This window comes from Perognathus longimembris, chromosome 11 (genome assembly GCF_023159225.1).
Source record: "Perognathus longimembris pacificus isolate PPM17 chromosome 11, ASM2315922v1, whole genome shotgun sequence".
Taxonomy (NCBI): domain Eukaryota; kingdom Metazoa; phylum Chordata; class Mammalia; order Rodentia; family Heteromyidae; genus Perognathus; species Perognathus longimembris.
This window is the reverse complement of record NC_063171.1, coordinates 20,686,274-20,705,496: the sequence shown is the minus strand read 5'-3', so window position 1 is coordinate 20,705,496 and position 19,223 is coordinate 20,686,274. Positions and strand designations below refer to the sequence as shown.

General features: G+C 42.2%; 1 protein-coding gene across 9 annotated transcripts in view; it reads left to right on the top strand.

The window, feature by feature from the left end:
- The window catches only part of Cacna1e (calcium voltage-gated channel subunit alpha1 E), a 314,229-nt gene extending 295,293 nt beyond the window's left edge, over positions 1-18,936 (top strand). For 7 of the 9 annotated variants that reach the window (XM_048358274.1, XM_048358273.1, XM_048358272.1 and 4 more), the window contains 9 exons: positions 1,057-1,162; positions 1,981-2,088; positions 2,620-2,720; positions 3,005-3,111; positions 7,672-7,783; positions 10,487-10,615; positions 11,603-11,783; positions 13,728-13,918; positions 15,057-16,646. In XM_048358274.1, the coding sequence (XP_048214231.1) occupies positions 1,057-1,162; positions 1,981-2,088; positions 2,620-2,720; positions 3,005-3,111; positions 7,672-7,783; positions 10,487-10,615; positions 11,603-11,783; positions 13,728-13,918; positions 15,057-15,599 (1,578 nt within the window). In that variant the 3' untranslated portion in view covers positions 15,600-16,646. Of the gene's footprint in view, positions 1-1,056; positions 1,163-1,980; positions 2,089-2,619; positions 2,721-3,004; positions 3,112-7,671; positions 7,784-10,486; positions 10,616-11,602; positions 11,784-13,727; positions 13,919-15,056; positions 16,647-17,697 lie in introns of those variants that run through there. The other 2 variants (XR_007212661.1, XM_048358276.1) reach the window with 2 other exon arrangements.
- The last annotated feature ends 287 nt before the right edge of the window (positions 18,937-19,223 follow it).

The following is a 19,223-nucleotide window of genomic DNA, read 5'->3' as shown; positions in this document are numbered from 1 at the left end:
CTGTGGGATCACTTTCCCAAGGTGTTCCAGTTCCATTTTTGAGGCCCTGGCATATGAAGAGCAGTTAGTTGCTCCTCTGCCAGTTCTCTGGCAGAGGCCCTTGTCCTACCTCCAAATTATTCCAGAGAGCATCTCACTGGAATGTGGATATTAAAGACCCTCATCCACCCTAGTATATGACTCTTGGTGCACAGATTAGGGGCTTGATATCCTTTTTGTTTATGATGGCTACATCCAAAGATATCATGTGGTCAATGATAGTCCTGAACTGTTTGGAATTCTGAGATGGAGGGATGAAGGAATTCTGGTGGGGGGAGGAGAAAGGGCAGTGGGAAGAAAGTTAAAGAATTCCAATATCAAGATACTCTCTGGAAAGTGGATTTGGCCATTTCCGTTGGATCCTTTCCTCTGGGTGAGGGGAACAGGGCCTACCCACTCTGCTCCTGCCTGTGCTCCCTTCTCTCATTCTCTCTTCCCTGCTTTCCGTGTCTTCCTTCTCCTGGAGCCTGTTTGCACTCTTCCCCTATCCATCCTGCTCCACCTCATCCTTTGGATAAGTTGGACTTATGCATGTTCAATCATGTGCTGGCAAATTTCATCTCCTAAAGACTCAAAAAGGGGGCACCAGGATGCATTTTCAAGTCAGATAAGCAAAGCAAAATCTTCTCTTTGAGTTTTGGGGTTCATGGGACAAGTGAAAATATGGACATGGAGTGGAGCTACCTCCCAGAGCTGACTCCTTTCCTTGAGCCACTTCACTTAGAAATTACTTCCTATCCCTGTGGAAGGCATTCTTGGAACTTCCCATGAAGGAGTTCTACAGAATGATTAGGGAACCAGAGTCCCTCGAAATTTGGCATCATTTCCTAGTGGGAGGAAACAGCAAAATAAACCTTCAGTGAGAAGTAGAGAGAGTAGGACTGGTTGAATGGATGGGGAATCCTTGCCCTTCTTTTTTGTCTGTGCATTTGACCTCTGCACTTTTCTTCCTTTCTCACCAAGGTGTCTTTCAATATTTGGTTTTTGCTTGCTGTTTCTGTTTTCTATTTCACACAGAGGTTGGTCCTGATGAATATGCCTGTAGCTGAGGACATGACTGTCCATTTTACTTCTACACTTATGGCCCTGATCCGGACAGCTTTGGACATTAAGATTGCCAAAGGTCAGCTTAGGAAGGGAAGAAAGGAGGGAGGGAGGGATTTGGGACAATCTGTGAGGGGTGATAACAAAAACTATTTGAACCACAATCCACCTAGCCAAGGATATAAAAATTCAGTTACCAGACAATCAAATATCAACAGTTCTGGTTTCATTTCTAAGACCCTATAACTGTAATGCTTCTCTTTTGCTCTGGTAAAACAAATACTCCTTTAAGCTATTGAACTTCATTGTCTGGCCTGTGATGCGCATTCTGGAAATATTTATTTACATGTAACTTTTATGTCTTTCACTTCTTCCCCATGTGGTAGTCTTGGAAGACTTCTGTAGCAGATGCCATAATACAGGATGTGGCAATGCTTTGCTCATCTTGATTGCTAACTCAGTGGTCTAGGAGAGAAAGTGTCTACAGCCTCCAGACAGACCTTCCTGTCTGATCCAAGTCCTTTGGAAAGGCAGGGCACTCAGACAGTGGAGCTGGGTCACTGGTAGGACAGATGTGTGTATGAAGAGGCAAAGAGGCTATTTTCACTTTCCCTTCTGATGTATTGAGTTCCTGGGGGATTGTTAGAATCAACGAGAAAGAAAATCTTTGTCTTTGGGCCTCAGATCCCATATGCCTGAATCACTAAAAATGGGAGCCAAAGTGTGTTCTGCTTCCTCAGCAGAAAGAACTGATATTGCAAGATTCACTGTCATTAAGTGCCAAGATTTCCTCTGGAATGTGAGGTGCCATGCTGATTCAGCTCCTGCCCCCTCCTATTCCCTTAGTTCTTGTTATTTCTGTTCTGATTTGTTTAATAATAGTTAATCTTTTTCTAGGTGGTGCAGACAGGCAGCAGCTAGACTCAGAGCTACAAAAGGAGACCCTGGCTATCTGGCCTCACCTGTCCCAGAAGATGTTGGATCTACTGGTGCCCATGCCCAAAGGTGTGAGAGGTTGTCTCCAGAGTGCCCTTGTTAGTGTGGCCTAACATGCCAACACTACATATTTTGGAGAACCCAGAGTGATCAAGGAGATAAGGGAAGGTGTTGTTTATTTCAGTTCTAGGAAACTGAAATCCTAGTTCTTAAATGCTTTTGTCATTATTGAAAATGTTTTTTAACAAGTGATTTCTTAAGAAAAGTTATTGTGGTTTTAAGTGAAACTTCTTGGATGCAGAGCTCCCTCCAGCCATACAATCTTATTCATGCATTGGGAAAAAGCAATCACTAGATACTGATATCTATAAAGGTGGGAAGGAATGCTTACTCCTATGTTGGTTATCATGAATACTCTTGCCACCATCACTAGGTGAGTATGTCTGCTTCGTGAGGACAGATTTGGGGATTTATACACTTGGATCCTCAGAGCCTCAGTAATTAGATGAATAACAGAGTGAAAACTACTTCAGAAAGTGGATAACAAAAGCTCATGAGGTATCCCTACTCTCTTCCAACATGCCACGTTTATGTTTTCAGCCTCTGACCTGACTGTGGGCAAAATCTATGCAGCTATGATGATCATGGACTACTATAAGCAAAGTAAGGTGAAGAAGCAGAGGCAGCAGCTGGAAGAACAGGTGAAAGTGAATGACAGCATGTTGAGTGGGTGGGAAGGCCATGGCAGAGCCATGTGAACTACCAAGGGGAAAGGCTAGACATCTGTAGGGCTATACGTCTGTGAGGATGGTAAGAGGTATTGGGTCCAATGTTTTTCTAATGCCATGGGATTAGAAACTCAGTGGGTCCAAGGTTATAATTATAAGTCAGGAAGTCAGTCATGTTTCTATGTTGCTTTTTAAAAGTGTATTTCACTCATATCAGGTACCACAAAGTCATTGGGAATTCTTTTGTTTTTGCACAGAAAAATGCGCCCATGTTCCAGCGTATGGAACCCTCATCACTACCCCAGGAGATCATTGCTAATGCTAAATCTCTGCCTTATCTGCAGCAGGATGCTGTTTCAGGCTTGTGAGTAGAACCAAAAGGTTCATGGCTCTTCTGCTTGTATTCTGTAACCATGTTACTTGCATGCCTGGGAATGGATTGCTTAAGAAATACCCAGGAAATCATTCTCTGAGCGAATTCTTTTCCTGAGGTTAAGTATCTCAAAATTACTAATCAGGGAGGGCAAGTGAAAAACATAAGCATGTTTGATGATGCAGCCAGCCTCAGAGACAGTAATCACTGTGAAAATATGGCAGAAAGGAGTTTTGACTAGCTGAAGGTCTCTCAGAAATGATCATCCTCAAATACTTGATTATTAGTTCTCAATGGATCTAGTGCCCTGCTAGAAGTTAGAAATTGTCTTTGTGGGTTCCATGATTACTGAGTGTAGTAGGGGAAGAGAAGCAGCCAACTATACCCAAGGGTATATGTTAGTATCATTCCAAATGAAAACTAAGAAAGGTTAAATAAATTTCCAAAAGACACATGGGTAGTAGGAAGCAAAACTGAAATTCAAGTGAGTCATGTTTAGACTTTCAAGTCTGTACCTTGTTATCTTTAATGATCAAAAAGGACCTTTCAGATGGAAAAAAAAGATGAAAGTAAAAAAATCTAAAGAATCTTTCAATTCTTGTGAGTTATAAGCCCCAATTTTGTCATTATATTTACTTATGACCTTGTCTTTCTATCATCAGCAGTATGGACTGGGCACCCAGAAAGCATGAGTTCCTCTGTTCAAAATGTTTTTGTGGCCAGGTGCTGGTGGCTCACACCTGTAATACTAGCTACCCAGGAGGTTGAGATCTGAGGATGGCAGTTTAAAGCCAACCCAGACAGACACATCTGTGAGACTCTTATCTCAAATTAACCACCAGAAACCTGGAAATAGAGCTGTGGCTCAAAGTGGTAAAGTACTGACTTTGAGCAAAAAAGCTCAGAGAAAGCTCCCAGGCACTGAGTTGAAGCCCTACAAACAAAAAAATCAAGAACAAACAAAAAAAACCCAAAGCAAACAAAAAGCAAAACCAAGCAAAGAAAAACAAAAAATTCTTGTGGTTCTGTGTAATGCAGTCTTAGTTTTATTTTTTTTAAAGATAATTAGTAAGCAGCAGAGCTTAATTGTCAGGAAAATTACATCCAGGTCTTAGGAATGAGATAGCATGCTTTTGTTTCTGTCTGTAGTGTTAGAAAGATGGTTTGGGAAAGCATTTTCAGAGGTCACAGGGTAAAACATTTGAAAAAGAAGACTAAAGCTATGCTTTATCTCCAGCAGAACACAGAAAGTCTTTGATGTGATGAGGCAGTAGTTATACTGACCTTTGAAAATAAATAGATGTACATTTCTTATGTGTAAGTGATGGGAAAAGGTATGACTGGGGAAACAGGGTTTCCTCACTATAAAGGCTTCTCTCTGTTTCTCATGAATTCTTGCCCTAGAAGAGTAATGCTCCTTTTCTCTGTCTGTATCAATTTGCAATACAAATGATCCCACACCATGTAATCACTTTAGCATTGCCCGTATGTTCATTCACTCATTAGCTTTCCTATGATTATTGAGAACAAATTTGGCCCAAGCACTGGCTCAGGAATTGGAGATCCAAGGGTGAATATGTAGACCACCATCTCTTTGTAGACAAATATAGGAAAAAATTACAAGACTGTTGCAGGTTAGTTCATATGGAGACAAATCTGGAAGAAATATTCAAAGAATGTTGCCAGTTAAAGTGCAAATGAATAGGCTATTGTGATGCCATTTAAAGGAAGCTTTTTGCCTTTTTTGAAAGTTTTGAGGTAAGGGGGGTGGGGGAAATCCTTCCCAAATAAAGTACATGCAAATGTTGAAAGGTCAAGCCTTTCATGAGAGGAGGGAGAAAGACAGAGACAGAGAGAGGTTTAAATCACCTAAAACTTGTGGGATGTTTAGAGAAAAAAGCTCAGAAGAGGTGGCAACTGCTGGATTTAAAGAGATATACATAGGGGCCGGGATTAGAGGACATTGTAAACAAGATAAAGAAGTTAGCTAACAAATAATTTTTTCCATTATAACTTATAAATTGGATTAAAGGGTGTCAATATATAATATTACAGGTTATTCTTTTTTTTAAGTTTTTATTATAAAACTGATGTACAGAGAGGTTACAGTTTCATATGTTAGGCATTGGATACATTTCTTGTACTGTTTGTTACCTTGTCCCTCATACCCCCCTCCCCCCTCCCCCTTACCCTTATCACATTGTGAACAGTACAAAAGTGACTTTGAGGATGAAACTAAAATAAAGTTTCTGTTATTCTCAAAAAAAAGATAAAGAAGTTAGATCTAAGTAGGATTTTATCCTTCATGGTGACCTGATCATATCTGTGCTTTTCAAAATTCATTGATGAATTCATTATAAACTTAATGGAAGATTAGGAGGGACAATTCTAGAGGCAACATCATTTAGTAGCTTACTATAATTGTGTAAATTACCAATCATGGCCTTTGACAAGCAGGACAGAAATGAGTAGAATGTGTTGATTGATTTCTTACATGAAGGGAGAGGGAGATCAAGATGACCCATATGTTTCTGGGTATGAACCTTTGGGTGTATATTGGGAAAGTTCCTGAAATAAAGACACTGGAGGAGCAGCAGGCTGTTTCCTTAGGACCATCTGTGTTGCTAGAACTTTGCATTGTTTGTGCAGAGATTGTACTCTGGAAACAGCCTGTGTTAAAGACTTAAGTAGAGGGGAGAAACCTGGTATATCCAGTCAACTGAAAAAGGCCAGTGTGTGCAATTCTGGGAGCACAAAGAGATGCATGGAAGGACTAGAACATGAGAGAGGCCATGTGCTGGTTTCTAGACTTTACTCTAAAAACAAAAGCCAGACAAGAGTTTTGTGCAAAATATTCAACTCTGGGAGGTTATTCAGTGTTTCTAAGGATCCTATCAGTCTGTTTACCTGGGATAGAAAAGTTTATAAATAGAATTGCATTTTGCTCCCCATTCTGGAAGCTAGGGAGTTTGAGAACATGGTGTCTGCATTTGATAAGGACCTTTTTGGCAGTATCACATTACAGTACAGGGCACTGCACAGTGATGGACCTAATCATGGTCTTTCTTCCCACCCTTATGACCTCATTGAATCCTAATTACTTTACCTTGAAATACCATTAAACAAATTTAGGGATGAATTATATAATATGTGAATATTTGGGGAGCATATTCAAACCATAGAAGGTCTTTTCCATCTAATAATTATTCAACTATGTATTCTATGTTGGTCAAAAATGGGCACATTCCTTACAGTAGCAGCCCTCAGGTTGTTCCCAGATGGTTTTAAGGAGAGAGCATATGAAGGAAGGACTCATAATTAGGTTGATCATTTAGCTACCAGGTGATTTTGTAACAGTTGCACAAACTTAGCTAAAGCCCTGACTAACAGCAAGAGAGCAGACTGGGTAATTCTTTACTATTCACACACACACACACACACACACACACACACACACACACACACGGTAATGCTGATTGAATAAGATTGTACCAATTGATTATTTTTTGAGTAACTGGCAAGTCTTGTTAATTCCTCTGATCTGCCATTGGATGCATTCATCAGCAGTAGACTCAACTATGAAAAATGGGTCTGTCCCAAGAAGACTGACACAGAGTTGCTATCACTCCTCCTAGCTCCACCATCTCTGATAAAACCTCTACCTAGAGCTGGCCTCTGTGCCTTGTCATGTAAGATAGCTCACCACATTCTCAATGAGATCAATGGTAGCTGTTACCATATTGGTGGCAGTAAGCAGCAATAGGTGCCAAATTCTCAGGAAAGGTCAGCTGCCTTTTCCTTCTAACTATTCCAGTGGGTCTGACTGTTGCAAATTACCTAGTAATACCAAACAGGCTTAATATCCACCTACTGTGACAGCTCTCCATAGCTTCAATGGAGACTATTTAGCCTTCCCTCATTACCATTTAAACTTCTTCCTACATGGCCATCAATGTAGAGGTTTTCACCTCCTCAATACAACTTCTGAAATCACCTCCTAGTTCATGAATCAATAATTAGTGGAAAGGCCAGAATTGTCCTTAAATGTTCATGGAACTGAATTGGATTGAGTTGTTTGGCTAGGGATCTTGGCATAAGAAGACCATATTACTGAGAGTGTGGAAATTTGTTTCAAAGTCCATGGCTGCTTAATATTGAAACAGCTGTTCACTGTTTTAAACTATGGTAGTTTTCCCCACAATGGGAGACTCAACAGAAACAGGTTTACAATCTAGCACTGGTCTTCCATATGGCTGAGTGTGACAAATGATGTCATTTGTCACAGATACGCTAGTCGCCAGCAGAATGATGAATGATTCTAAATATAGTCTGAAAACACTAGTTTCCCATATTCTCTATACTTAAAAATATTCTCTATACTTGAAAAACATATTCTAGGATCAGTTACCTGTACATCACCATGCTCATAGAACAACCAAGGGTAATAAAAACGTGTCATTGTAGTGAAAGTCTTACCTGGGAGGAGAGTTGTTAGTGACAGCCATGGCTTCTCTGTATTTCATTACCTCTGAATTTGACATTGTTTTTCAGGAGTGGCCGGAGTGGATACCCTTCAATGAGTCCACTCTCCCCCCAAGAAATATTCCAGTTGGCTTGTATGGACCCAGCCGATGATGGACAATTCCAGGAACAACAATCACTGGTGAATGAATGAGTTCTATGGCCTCCAAAATACTTCCTTGCTTTCCTGATTCCCCACTCTCACTTTCAAATTTTGCTTCATAGGCATAATTCCTCAGGCAAACCTTTTCTTGTCATCTAACCAATTTTCCTAGGAACTGCTCACCTGAAGCACCCTTTCATAGCTCCATCTCTGAGAATACATCCTCTTCTAGTTTTATAGTTCCATACATAGGTCTTTTCCTTTGGAAGGGAGCTTACATTGCTTCAGGCTGAGCTCTCTTAGTTTATGTCCCTGAGCATCAAATGTAGGAATGAAAACCACATATAAACTCATAAAACCTTGCCTTGATAGGAAGCTTTAAGATAAATCCTTATGAGTGGCCTTTACCATGTCCCAGTATTGCTTGTAGTTACACAGCAACACCCCTATATGCCCTCGGTAAAGGCTTTCACCTTTGGCAGTCCTGTATAACAATGATTAGCTATCTTCCAGGAGGGGCAGAAGATTCTATCACTTCTGCTCTGTATGGGTTCAGGCAAATTGGCCCTTTTTGGTCACAGTTTTCCAAGGCCAAATACATTTAAACAAGCTGAGCCCCAAATGAATAGCATGGTAAAATTTCTGAGAGGCCTAATGAGCCAACTTATAGCTTGAAGAAAAGAGGGCCAATTAGACTTTGGCTTTACAAACCACCTCTTAGTTTTGTATTACAAAACCAAATCAACTTTACCATCATTCCTAGTTTAGGAGACATGAGCTTAAGTTTCCTCTCAAGCTTAATTGGGCTGTAGAGAAAAAGATAAAACCTACCCTTTGCAAAATAAACATCTTTGTAGACAGTGCTAAGTGAACCATATCACTTTATGATTCATCTGTGGTTTTTTGTGCTGCTTCATTTCTTTTCTGATCCCTTCTCAGTACCATTGTAATCTTACAGTTACCCTAAATGAATAACCAAGTGCAGTGTAGACTGCTTACCAGGTGCATGTATGATGGGGTGGACACCCATCAAAGAGGGAGGGGTAAACAAACTCAATAGCTCAGTTAGGTGATTCTACCTCCTGTGATTGCTGAAGTATATGAGGTTGTATTGGAGAGACAGCCAGGCTAGATGCCCATGTGCAGGAGTGATTGCTGAAGGATGTTCTTGGAGAGATGTGTAGGCTTCTTGGAATAATTCCCTGTCTTGTCCTCTGTGAAACTTAGGAACAAGGCATAGGAACTAAATTAGTACAAATAGTTTCATTGTTAAAATGGCCTCTCAACATTTTCAAGCTTGCCTTGCAGGTAAAATTATTCAATAACATGTCCTTTTTCCTTTCCTCTAGGAACTTTATTACCTCATCATTTCTATGGCTTCCCCCTGGACTGAGCCATAGTGCCAGGACTTTTTGGATATGTGTTCATTTCATTGTCAGTGCTGGTGTCAGCCGTGTTACTTGCTCACCGCTGTGTATTTCTGCCCATCCCTTGGGGCCCCTGCTCCACGTGTCCTGAGGCGTGGCTGTAATCGGTGCATGTTCATATGGAGTGTGTCTCTGGCACTTGTAGACTGCAGTGTTGTAACCACATCTGTTCTTGAAGTCAGAATTATGTGCCATATAACACATGTATTGCAGATACTGTAACTGCCTCTAGTGTGCCCATCACATGTACTAAGCACCTACCTTTGGGCATATATCCATATTTTTAGGTTACCTAGTATAATCCCCAGACATCTAAGATGTTCTGATATCTCTTTGGTAAGTAGCTCACATGAACATCTCTAAGAGACTCTGTTCTTTCATACAGGAAAATAACAAAGGAATTTTTCAGAAATTTAAGTTCCCCATTTAACCTTCTAAATTCTAATGTCTATAGTCCAGGAGATACTAATCTCATAAGGCTGATTAACATGTCAATGAGTACAAATATAAAATAGTTCATTAATTTTTTATTGATCACATGTTGATGTGATAATATTTTGATATAATGTTATTACAAGTGAGATCATTTCTAATAACAGAAGTGATTTTCATTATATTTCTATTGGATGGCACTAATTAATGCATTCTTGACAGATGGCCACCCACCACATTTTTTGATAGCTTCAATCATAAAAACTCTTAGCTAATGGTGATATATTTTATAACATAATTAGTGACTTTCTTAAAAATCCTGGTTCCTATTTAACTGATAAAATGTTTCTTCAGATTGAAAGAACAAGCAGGCATCTAGTGAATGCCTATAATCCCAGCTACATAGGAAGTGGAGGTAAGACAATCACAGTGTAAGGCCACAACCAAAGCACGAGACAGACCTGAGCAATAGCTAGTACTAGCAGGGCTGTGGGCATGTTTCAGTTGATAGCATAGAAGTCCAAGGCCCTGCACTCAAACTCTAGTATCATTTAAAAAATCCCAACATTTATAGGAGTTTACTTTCTGACAGGTATAACAAATCAATAATGTTTATTCATAAGGCTATCTATTATTGGAACTACTGCTTAGTACTAAAACAACAACAATATTTGACAAGAAAAGGTAGCCTCACTTCTCAGAACCTTCTGTTTGGAACTTCTGGTATACCACATATGTACATATAAACATGAACAACTAAGGCTTAAAATATATTAGTCTCCTTTCTGAAAGCCATTCTCGAGGAGACAAAATCATCCACAGGCGGTGAGAAGGAATGAGATGGAACCAAGTCCCACAAGCATGGCTGTGTGTTTATTTCCAGGAGCCAGAGGTTAGTGAATTAAAAAGCATGCAGTCCTCTAACCATGGCATCTACCTTCCTTCGGACACCCAGGAGCATGCGGGATCTGGGAGGGCGTCCTCTATGCCACGTCTGACTATGGATCCCCAGGTAAAAAACAAACACCACTTACCTTACACAGTGGCTGTATTAGGTGGGTTATGAAATACCTGTTGTTTTTTTTCAATGATCCTTGGACTTGCACCTACTTATACAAGCAAAACCTGGCTTATGGGCCTTCTCTCTAACACAGCCTATTCCTCCATGGTGTGATTTTAGTGAACCCCTGACAACAAATAGGCTAGCCAACAAAATGCTGTAACTTCCCTCCTGATGGAGCTAAGCATTCTCAAGATTCAGCCAACCAACCAAGAGATATCCTCCAGGAGTTTTCTCTATGTATTTCTCCATCTTTTTCTCTGGCACATATGCAGTTACTTAAACATGCAAGCTCTATGTTAGGATTGTCTTAACCAGTGCAGACCACACCTCATTTGTCTGTTTTCCTGGCTTCTTTTTTCTGTCTGTCTGTCTTACATCAGGTTTTGACAGAGACAAGAGGTTTTGTGAATCTGTTTTAACATCTGTGACAAAACCAAATGCTAGAGCTTCAAGTGGAGCTATGATGGTATCTTCTTAGTGGTGGTTAATTTTCTAGGCTCTAATGCTACATAGGGCCTTCTCTCATGAAGGAACAAACTAAAGACAGAGCTATGTTTCTTATAAAGTATAGTGGGGTTTTTTGTTGTTGTTGTTGTTGTTTTACTATTGCTCTCATCTATTTTGAAGTGGCTCAGTATTTGCTCTGTGGGATGCTCACACAGTGCCTGCTTGTCTTTATCTTTATAAACTCTGGTATTTATATTCTTGAGCACCCAGGAGCAAGCCTGGGCCAGTTTCCAGCACTCTGTTAGCAACAGGACACTTTCTCAAACAGCTTTTCCAGCTAAGGTCTGAGTCTGAGCAAAGAGGATTCAAGGGAGCTCATAGTTGTAGTTCACAATTCTCAACAGTCGTAATTCCACTTCCAGTCTTTGAGACACTTATCAATAATTAATCCAGACTTTATATTATTTTTCTGGATGATCATATTTCCAGGTGGTGACAGACCCTAGCTCCATGAGACGTTCATTTTCCACCATTCGGGATAAACGTTCAAATTCTTCCTGGTTGGAGGAATTCTCCATGGAGCGAAGTAGTGAAAATACCTACAAATCACGCCGCCGGAGTTACCACTCTTCCCTGAGGCTGTCAGCCCATCGCTTGAACTCTGACTCAGGTGAGGAGGTCCTTTCTTTAGGCCACTGCCTGGGTGGGATCCTATCTTGGTGCTCTTATTCCTGTGACTACTGAAGATGACTAAATAAGAGAAAGTGAAATAAATAAGAGAAAGTGAGAAAGTGAAACTGGAGGCAGAATGTTCTTCATTAAAGGGGATTCCTATTATCTGATGTAATGTCCTGAATTAGGCCAGTGCTATTTATTTGTCCATTACAAGTGATAATGCAAGTCCTGCCTTCTGAGCAGGGCCATACAAATCAGTGGAATAGAGTGTTTTAAGTTTTATTGTAAAGGTGATGTACAGAAGGGTCATAGTTACATAAGCTGGGTAATGAGTACATTTCTTTTTGAACAGTGTTACCTCCCACTGCCCTCTAGTTGTAAAGTTCATTTCCAATGTAATGTCCAGTATCACTATTGAATTGGTTCACCCTTTGTCCCACAATTTCTTTGATTCCCTGTCCCATCCTCAATTCAGATACATTTATATACAAGACAAAGAGTACAAAAATAATAATTAAAAAAACACAACAGTGACATCAGGGAACAAACCAAAGGAAAAATAAAAAGGAAATAATTGTAAGCATCATTTTATATGGTCATATGCACACAGCTATTAAACTATTGTGGTCCTCTCCTAAGAATATCCTAGACATATTCTAGTTATTACAAATGAAGGAAACCATGTTATCTATGTTTCTTGGGGTCTAGCTTACTTTGCTTAATTTTTTTCCAAGTCTTTCCATTTCCTTATGGTACAATGTCATTCTGATATGAAGCATACAATTCTATTTTCTTGATCCATTCATCCACCACTGAGGGGCACAAACAGTACAAGAAATGTATCCAGTATGAAACTGTAACCTCTCTGTACATCACTTTGAATATATATATATATTCAGATTACATATAATAGCTATGGTAAACACTACTGCAATGAACATGGCTGTGCTGGTGGCTTTAGTGTAGGCTGGTTTGTGGTCAGTTTGAGTAAATGCCCAGGAGTGGAATTTCTGAATCACAGGGTAAGTCTGTTTTGTCTTTTGATTAGAGGCTTGTGAATAGCCTTCTATAAAACCACCAATATTTCTTAGGACTGTATTAGAAACTCCTATCTAGGGTGGGGAGAGAGTTGCTAAGCTTTAGCCACCAACTGTGTAACAGAGAAATTTAGATTTTGATTCCTTCTTCTAGTAGAGTTGAATCTAAGTGGAAAATAGTGACTTCCCCCAATGTCCTAGGGCAGGTGACTGGCAGAATTGAGACTAGAACAAAGATCCTTGATTTAGTCATGGCATTCTCTCCCTAGTATTACATTAGGTAATGTCATTCTTTTAAATACCCTTTATAGTGCCATCTTGGCACAAAAAGCTGTACACACCTGTGTAAGATATAGAGAATTCCTGAGGTATGGTATTAGCAAACATATGTTTATTGTATCTAAGATAAATGGAAGCTAAAGAGAACAGAGTGCATTCTTCAACATACATGTGTAGTGGCAACTTGCAGATTTACCTGCTCACCCAAGGATAGTTTTAGCCTTTCTCACTTCCTCTTCAGATCATGTTGACATACTTAAAAGGTTAGAATTGTTCCGGCTGCTATCACAACTAATAATAAACATTTGCCACCGTATATAATTAAGGTGACAACAGACAGTGCTAGTGGAGGCCCCTGTCCAGAATACAGATAAATGTCTTATAGTCTTACAGGGCGAAGGGCAGAGAAATAGGAAACAAGCTGTGTCTCTACGTTCTGGTGTCATCCTCAGGACTCCACCCTAAGTACTAGAGTTCACTGCAAAGTTTTGGTAATAGAACACAAAATTTTAGTTTAAAACATGGCCCAGTACCTGGCAGGGATGTGGTGAGTCCTTATGTATGTCATCTTCAACAGCTAGAGTGAGCATAATATAATCAATTTCTTTTGTTACCCCTCACAGGCCACAAGTCTGACACCCACCGCTCAGGGGGCAGGGAGCGAGGACGATCAAAAGAACGAAAGCATCTTCTATCTCCTGATGTGTCCCGCTGCAATTCTGAAGAGCGAGGGAACCAGGGTGACTGGGAGTCCCCAGAGCGCAGGCAGTCCAGGTCACCCAGTGAGGGCAGGTCACAAACCCCCAACAGACAGGTGAGTGTAGAGAATAAACTGAGCCTCTAGTAGGGCAGGAAAGGGAGAGCTGCAGCATTAGGAACAGAACATGTGTCTTTGGGTGGTGCTTGAATGAGGCTTTGGAACCTCTAGTGCATTCAGATATGACTTCCCAAGAAAGATCAGGAATACAAATGCAGCCAGAGTTTGGAGACACAGTCAAAAAAAAGTCTGACCTTTGTATCATCCTGAGTATTAGTGGGAATGGTGATTCATCTCTGAGCTATTCAACTACATTTACCTTCCATCCAACCCATCTCTCCTTCTGGCCTTCTGCTGAAACCTGTGTTCCCAAGAAATAAATATAGCAACTCATATGTATTACCTTGCATTCCAAGTCCCAGTCCTAGCTCTACCCAAGGCTCTAAAGAGCCAAAAGAGGAGACCCATTCAGCAGAAATGGTCAGCCAAAAATAAAATCAGGCTAAAGGCAAATTTTGAGACATGTGTGGTAGATGGGTAAGTTTAACCTTCAAGAACAATGGCTTCAAATGTTGTGTCTGAAGAATCACTTGTGGAAAGCTTTCTCTCACAGCATATTGATAGGACCTGAAGAATCCTAGTGAAAGTAATACCTAGAAATCTGCATTTGATATCACCTCTCTTTAGAAGATTCTAAGCAAGTGGTTCACAGGTCTTACATATCTTGAATCTTAGAGTCGATTTACCTGGGATCAAGTGAGGTACCAACACATGAAGGATGGAATTAGCGCTTTTCTAAGAACCCACTTCCCCCAAATAGTTTTCCAAACTCCAGAGCAGTCATCCACCTTTCACAAGGTGCTGCTTGCTATGTACCCAGAGATCCCTGATGGTGGCTACTGGTTCTAGGAATCTGCAACACAGCTGGGAGACTCACAGGCCTACTACACTTGTAGTTTACCATATCCCCAGAAATAAGTCTGCACAGTATCAATGGAGATCTCCTGCTCTAAGTGGTATTGACACCTCCACCTCTTTCCACCCCGTGTCTCTGAGGGATGTGGTGATTGCAGGGCCTTACCCCTCAGATCTCCCTGGAGCTTTCCACAGGAGGGCTTAGGGATTTAAACAAGGCCCGAGTGGGGATCCAGCCATGCCTGGTCTAACCACATACCTTGTTTCTTCTATGGTACAGGGCACAGGTTCCCTGAGCGAAAGCTCCATCCCCTCTATCTCTGACACCAGCACCCCAAGACGAAGTCGTCGGCAGCTCCCACCAGTCCCACCAAAGCCTCGGCCCCTCCTCTCCTATAGCTCTCTGATGCGTCATGCTGGCAGCATCTCTCCACCAGCTGATGGAAGTGAGGGCGGATCGCCCCTGACCTCTCAAGTCCTAGAGAGCAACAACGCTCGTCTGACGGAGTCTTCCAACTCTCCACACTCCCAGCAGGGCCAGCACTCTTCCCCTCAACACTACATCTCCGAGCCCTACCTGGCCCTGCACGAAGACTCCCATGCCTCAGACTGTGGCGAGGAGGAGACACTCACCTTTGAAGCAGCGGTGGCTACGAGCCTGGGCCGTTCCAACACCATCGGCTCAGCCCCGCCCCTGCGGCACAGCTGGCAGATGCCCAATGGGCACTATCGGCGACGGAGGCGTGGGGGGCCTGGGCCCGGCATGATGTGTGGAGCTGTCAGTGACCTCCTGAGTGACACGGAAGAAGATGACAAATGCTAGAGGCTGCTCCCCCCTCCGATGCATGCTCTTCTCTCACAGGGAGAAAAAAAACAAGACCGAATTGGGAAGCCAGTGCGGCCCGGGGGGGAGGAAGAGGGAGAAGGAAGATGGAACGACCGCCATGCATTATCAGAGAAGGGGAAGTAAAGTACAAATGGCAAAATCAGTCAAACCCACAAAATTGCTTCATTTCCCTTTGCAAGATGGGCACTGCCATAAGTTCTGCCTCTTTGCTAGGGAAAGCAAGTAGGGGAATATGGAGGGTTATTAATCTCAAGGGAGAAGGGACTGGAGGGTGGCCTGGCTTCCCTGGTCCCCTCCCCACTTTTCTCTATGGAAAGGAGGGATCATGCTGGCCTGTATCTACGCTCATTGCCCTGAGCAGCCTGGAAAACGTTGTGGGCTCTTCACTAAGAAGTAGTGCAAAGGGTAGAAGAGGAGTCTCCTCTCCACCAGCTCTTACACCTCAGCCAGCACCACCGCCACCAGGGCACACAATAGCATCTCATGGGCTCTCCTGGGGGCTTGCTTCCTCTAAAGAAGCAGGAGCTAAGTTGGGGGCATGGGATGTCAAGGGTAGGAGACAGGGAGATCAGGTTCTCTGGCATCCACAGCAAGGGCTGGTCTGGGTGAGAAAAGCCATAGCCAAGTAGTCCATACCAGGGAGATGAAGGCCAAAGATACTGGGGGTGCTGGTGAGTGTAGTCCTAGATCCTGAGATCTGTCACCCTTCTAGTAGGTGCTGTGGTAGATAAGAGGATTCCTTAGGGCTCCCAAAAGTTCCTGCAGATCTAATAAGGGTGATACTAACCCCAATGGCCAGAGCACCAACCTACTAGTTTATGCACAGTGTGGGAGCCATATGCTGTTCCCAGACTTGGGCCTTTCAATGCTGATCATAGGGGAACCAGGAGGGATTCAAGGCAGAATAAGCTATTCAACCAGCATAGATGTAACTCAGTATTGGAGAGGGTGCTATGGCCATGCCAGCATGTCCTAGCTGAAGGTCAATCATGCTTTAGCCTGAAGCAGTGGGCCTCTCTGTGAAACAGCAAGGCCAGTGCTGAGCTGAGAATCAGCCTCTCCTGTATCTCCCTAAGAGGGAAGAATATTCACATCTAAGGGAGTCACCCATACCAGGCAGAAACTTCTGTCAAGATGGGAAAGACTAAGAGAGTTGGTCAGAATTTACTGACCACCTCCCATAAAGAAAGGTCCTTGGCTGTATAGCTTCTGTAGCTAGTTTGGGGCTGAGAGTCAGGTGATCATGCTTTGAAGTGGTTAGTAAGTAAATATACCTCAGCTTTGGCTGGGATTGCTCCTTCTAGCAAAGTAGGCCCTGATGGGGACCCATTCACCTGGAATTTCCCCAGGGCCCAGGCTGGACTTCATCCTTCTCTGAAACAAAAGCTAGGTAGAAGAGAGCCTTGGGCCAGTATGCCATTTCCAACCTACCTAAAACAGAAGCATTAAGAAAAAGAGGACCTGTGACTCCTGAATTGCCTGCCAAAGCCAGTTCTGTTCTGTAGAACACCTGCTGTCTTTAATAGAGTGGAAGTATGCCATTCCCTTGTTTTTCCCTAATACCATCACAGTAAGTGGATGGATGCCCTTGGAAGGGAGTGGTGGTCAGGACTCTCCCTCTGGAGACTGAGGAGCCTGCCCCGAGAGCTCAGTGGGTCAATACTCTTCATTCTCCAATCTGAGCAAAGTTCTCTAGGACTCTTGGGAAAAAGAAGCCCTTTCTCTTAGAAGGAGCCTCTCTTAGGAAGTTATCTTTCTTTTGGGCCCCTCCCCTCTGGTTGAGACAGAAATAACTCATAGCAGCATTAGCTCTGAAAGAATAAGTTCAACTACCTTTTCTTCTAGCTATTCATGGAGCTTCAGGACACATGGTCAGCCCCAAACCAAAGTGGTCCCAGATAGGAGACCAATGAGGCAGACACAAAAGCCTCTCCCTCTCAGACCCTCTTTTGTCTTCATTTTTGCTCCCCCTCAGTGCATGTGTGCTTTGGGGGCAGCTGGGGACATGAACATGGTCCTAACAGGCATGATCATTATGTAAGACTCTGATGCTGGGCCTTGCATTGTTTTTAAGGTTTTCTCTGCTCGGCCTTATTTCATGCCAAAGTGCTGCTATGGGCTGCTTCATGTGCACAAATTGCTTTCCTCCACTTTGGATATGTAGCTTTCCTGGGAAGGCCTGGAACAGGAGGACCATTCTGAGCCAGTGAGTCTGTTAAGATGGTGATTTGAGAAAGCCAATCACTGAGGCACTTTGATGCTATTTCAACAGTATGCTGTTGAAATTTCAGATGCTGGCTGGCAGAACACAAAATTTGCCTGCAAAGAATAGTATAAACACCAAATTTACTGTGCCAGAAACCTCCCCGCACACCTAAACTCCCTGAAAACACACCAGTCCTGTATAAAGTGCTTTAAGATCGTAGAGTATTGCAGATATGGTTACCTGATTGACCACCTGGTTTTGCTAATACTAATATATCTATATATAAACCTTTCCTATGTTCAACTTCCCCTGGCCAAGAAATTGGGTTTCTTTTCCCTTAGCCTGCACTTATCCTTCTATTAAGACCAGAGGAAGAATTGTTAAGTCATAAACTCATTATCATAATTATCTTTGGTTTCCTACTGCCTCTGAATAAATGTGAATGCTAACCTTCCCCTTGTAGCCAACCAGACTTCTCATAGGTATCAGATCTGTCTCTTCTCTTTCCCTTGAAAAGAGGGTCTTTAGATCTCAAAACCTATGCTTCTCTTTGCATCAAGCAACAACTGCATCTTGTGATACATCGCACACCGCATGATAAATTTGGGTACTGGAGGTCCCCTCAGAAGATTTCTAAGTCAGATGTCCAATGTTAATCTTCACCATATCCTTAACATGAAAGAGGGAAGGTGGAAAATTAAGCAAGGCAAGGAAGTGGTATAACTCAGTTTGTGTTCAGCTACGCCTTTCATATCTCTAACACAGACTTATACATCACCATCTTCTTTCTGCAGGAGAGCACTAGTAGGCCTTCAGACACGAGGGAGGACTCTAGCCAAGATGCCTTGTATGTCAGAATCCATATAGAATTATCTTCCCATAAAGGGATGGTACCTTCTAGTATCCCCTGACTAGTCTACATGAGCCATCAGCCAATTGCCCAATGGGGAACTGCACCATTCTTCTACTACAGATTTCACTTCTCTTCTCTGCTTGTTGTCCCTGCAGGGAACTTAGGGCACCCAAAGGATTTCCCTGAAGTTGAACTTCAGATGTTCTGGATTTTGCCCTCCCTTGATTCTGGAGCCTCAAGGACAAGAATCCATATTACACACACATGCACACCTCCCTAGCTGGTGTCTTCCTTCCCTACCTCCACCTCCATCCACTATAGTGTCCTTACCATATGGTAAGGTGGAGTGTCCTCTGATCTCCAATCGCAGTCTTTTTCTTTTTTTTTTTTTTTTTGTTTCTGCATGTTAGCATAGATCCCATTCCTGAGATGGTTAAATCACCCAATCCACAGTTCTTCACTTCTTGTCTGCATTACTGCTGTTAGGAAATACTGCATTCTAATGAAATAGATTGAAGGTTACCAGGTGATGTTCCCCAAG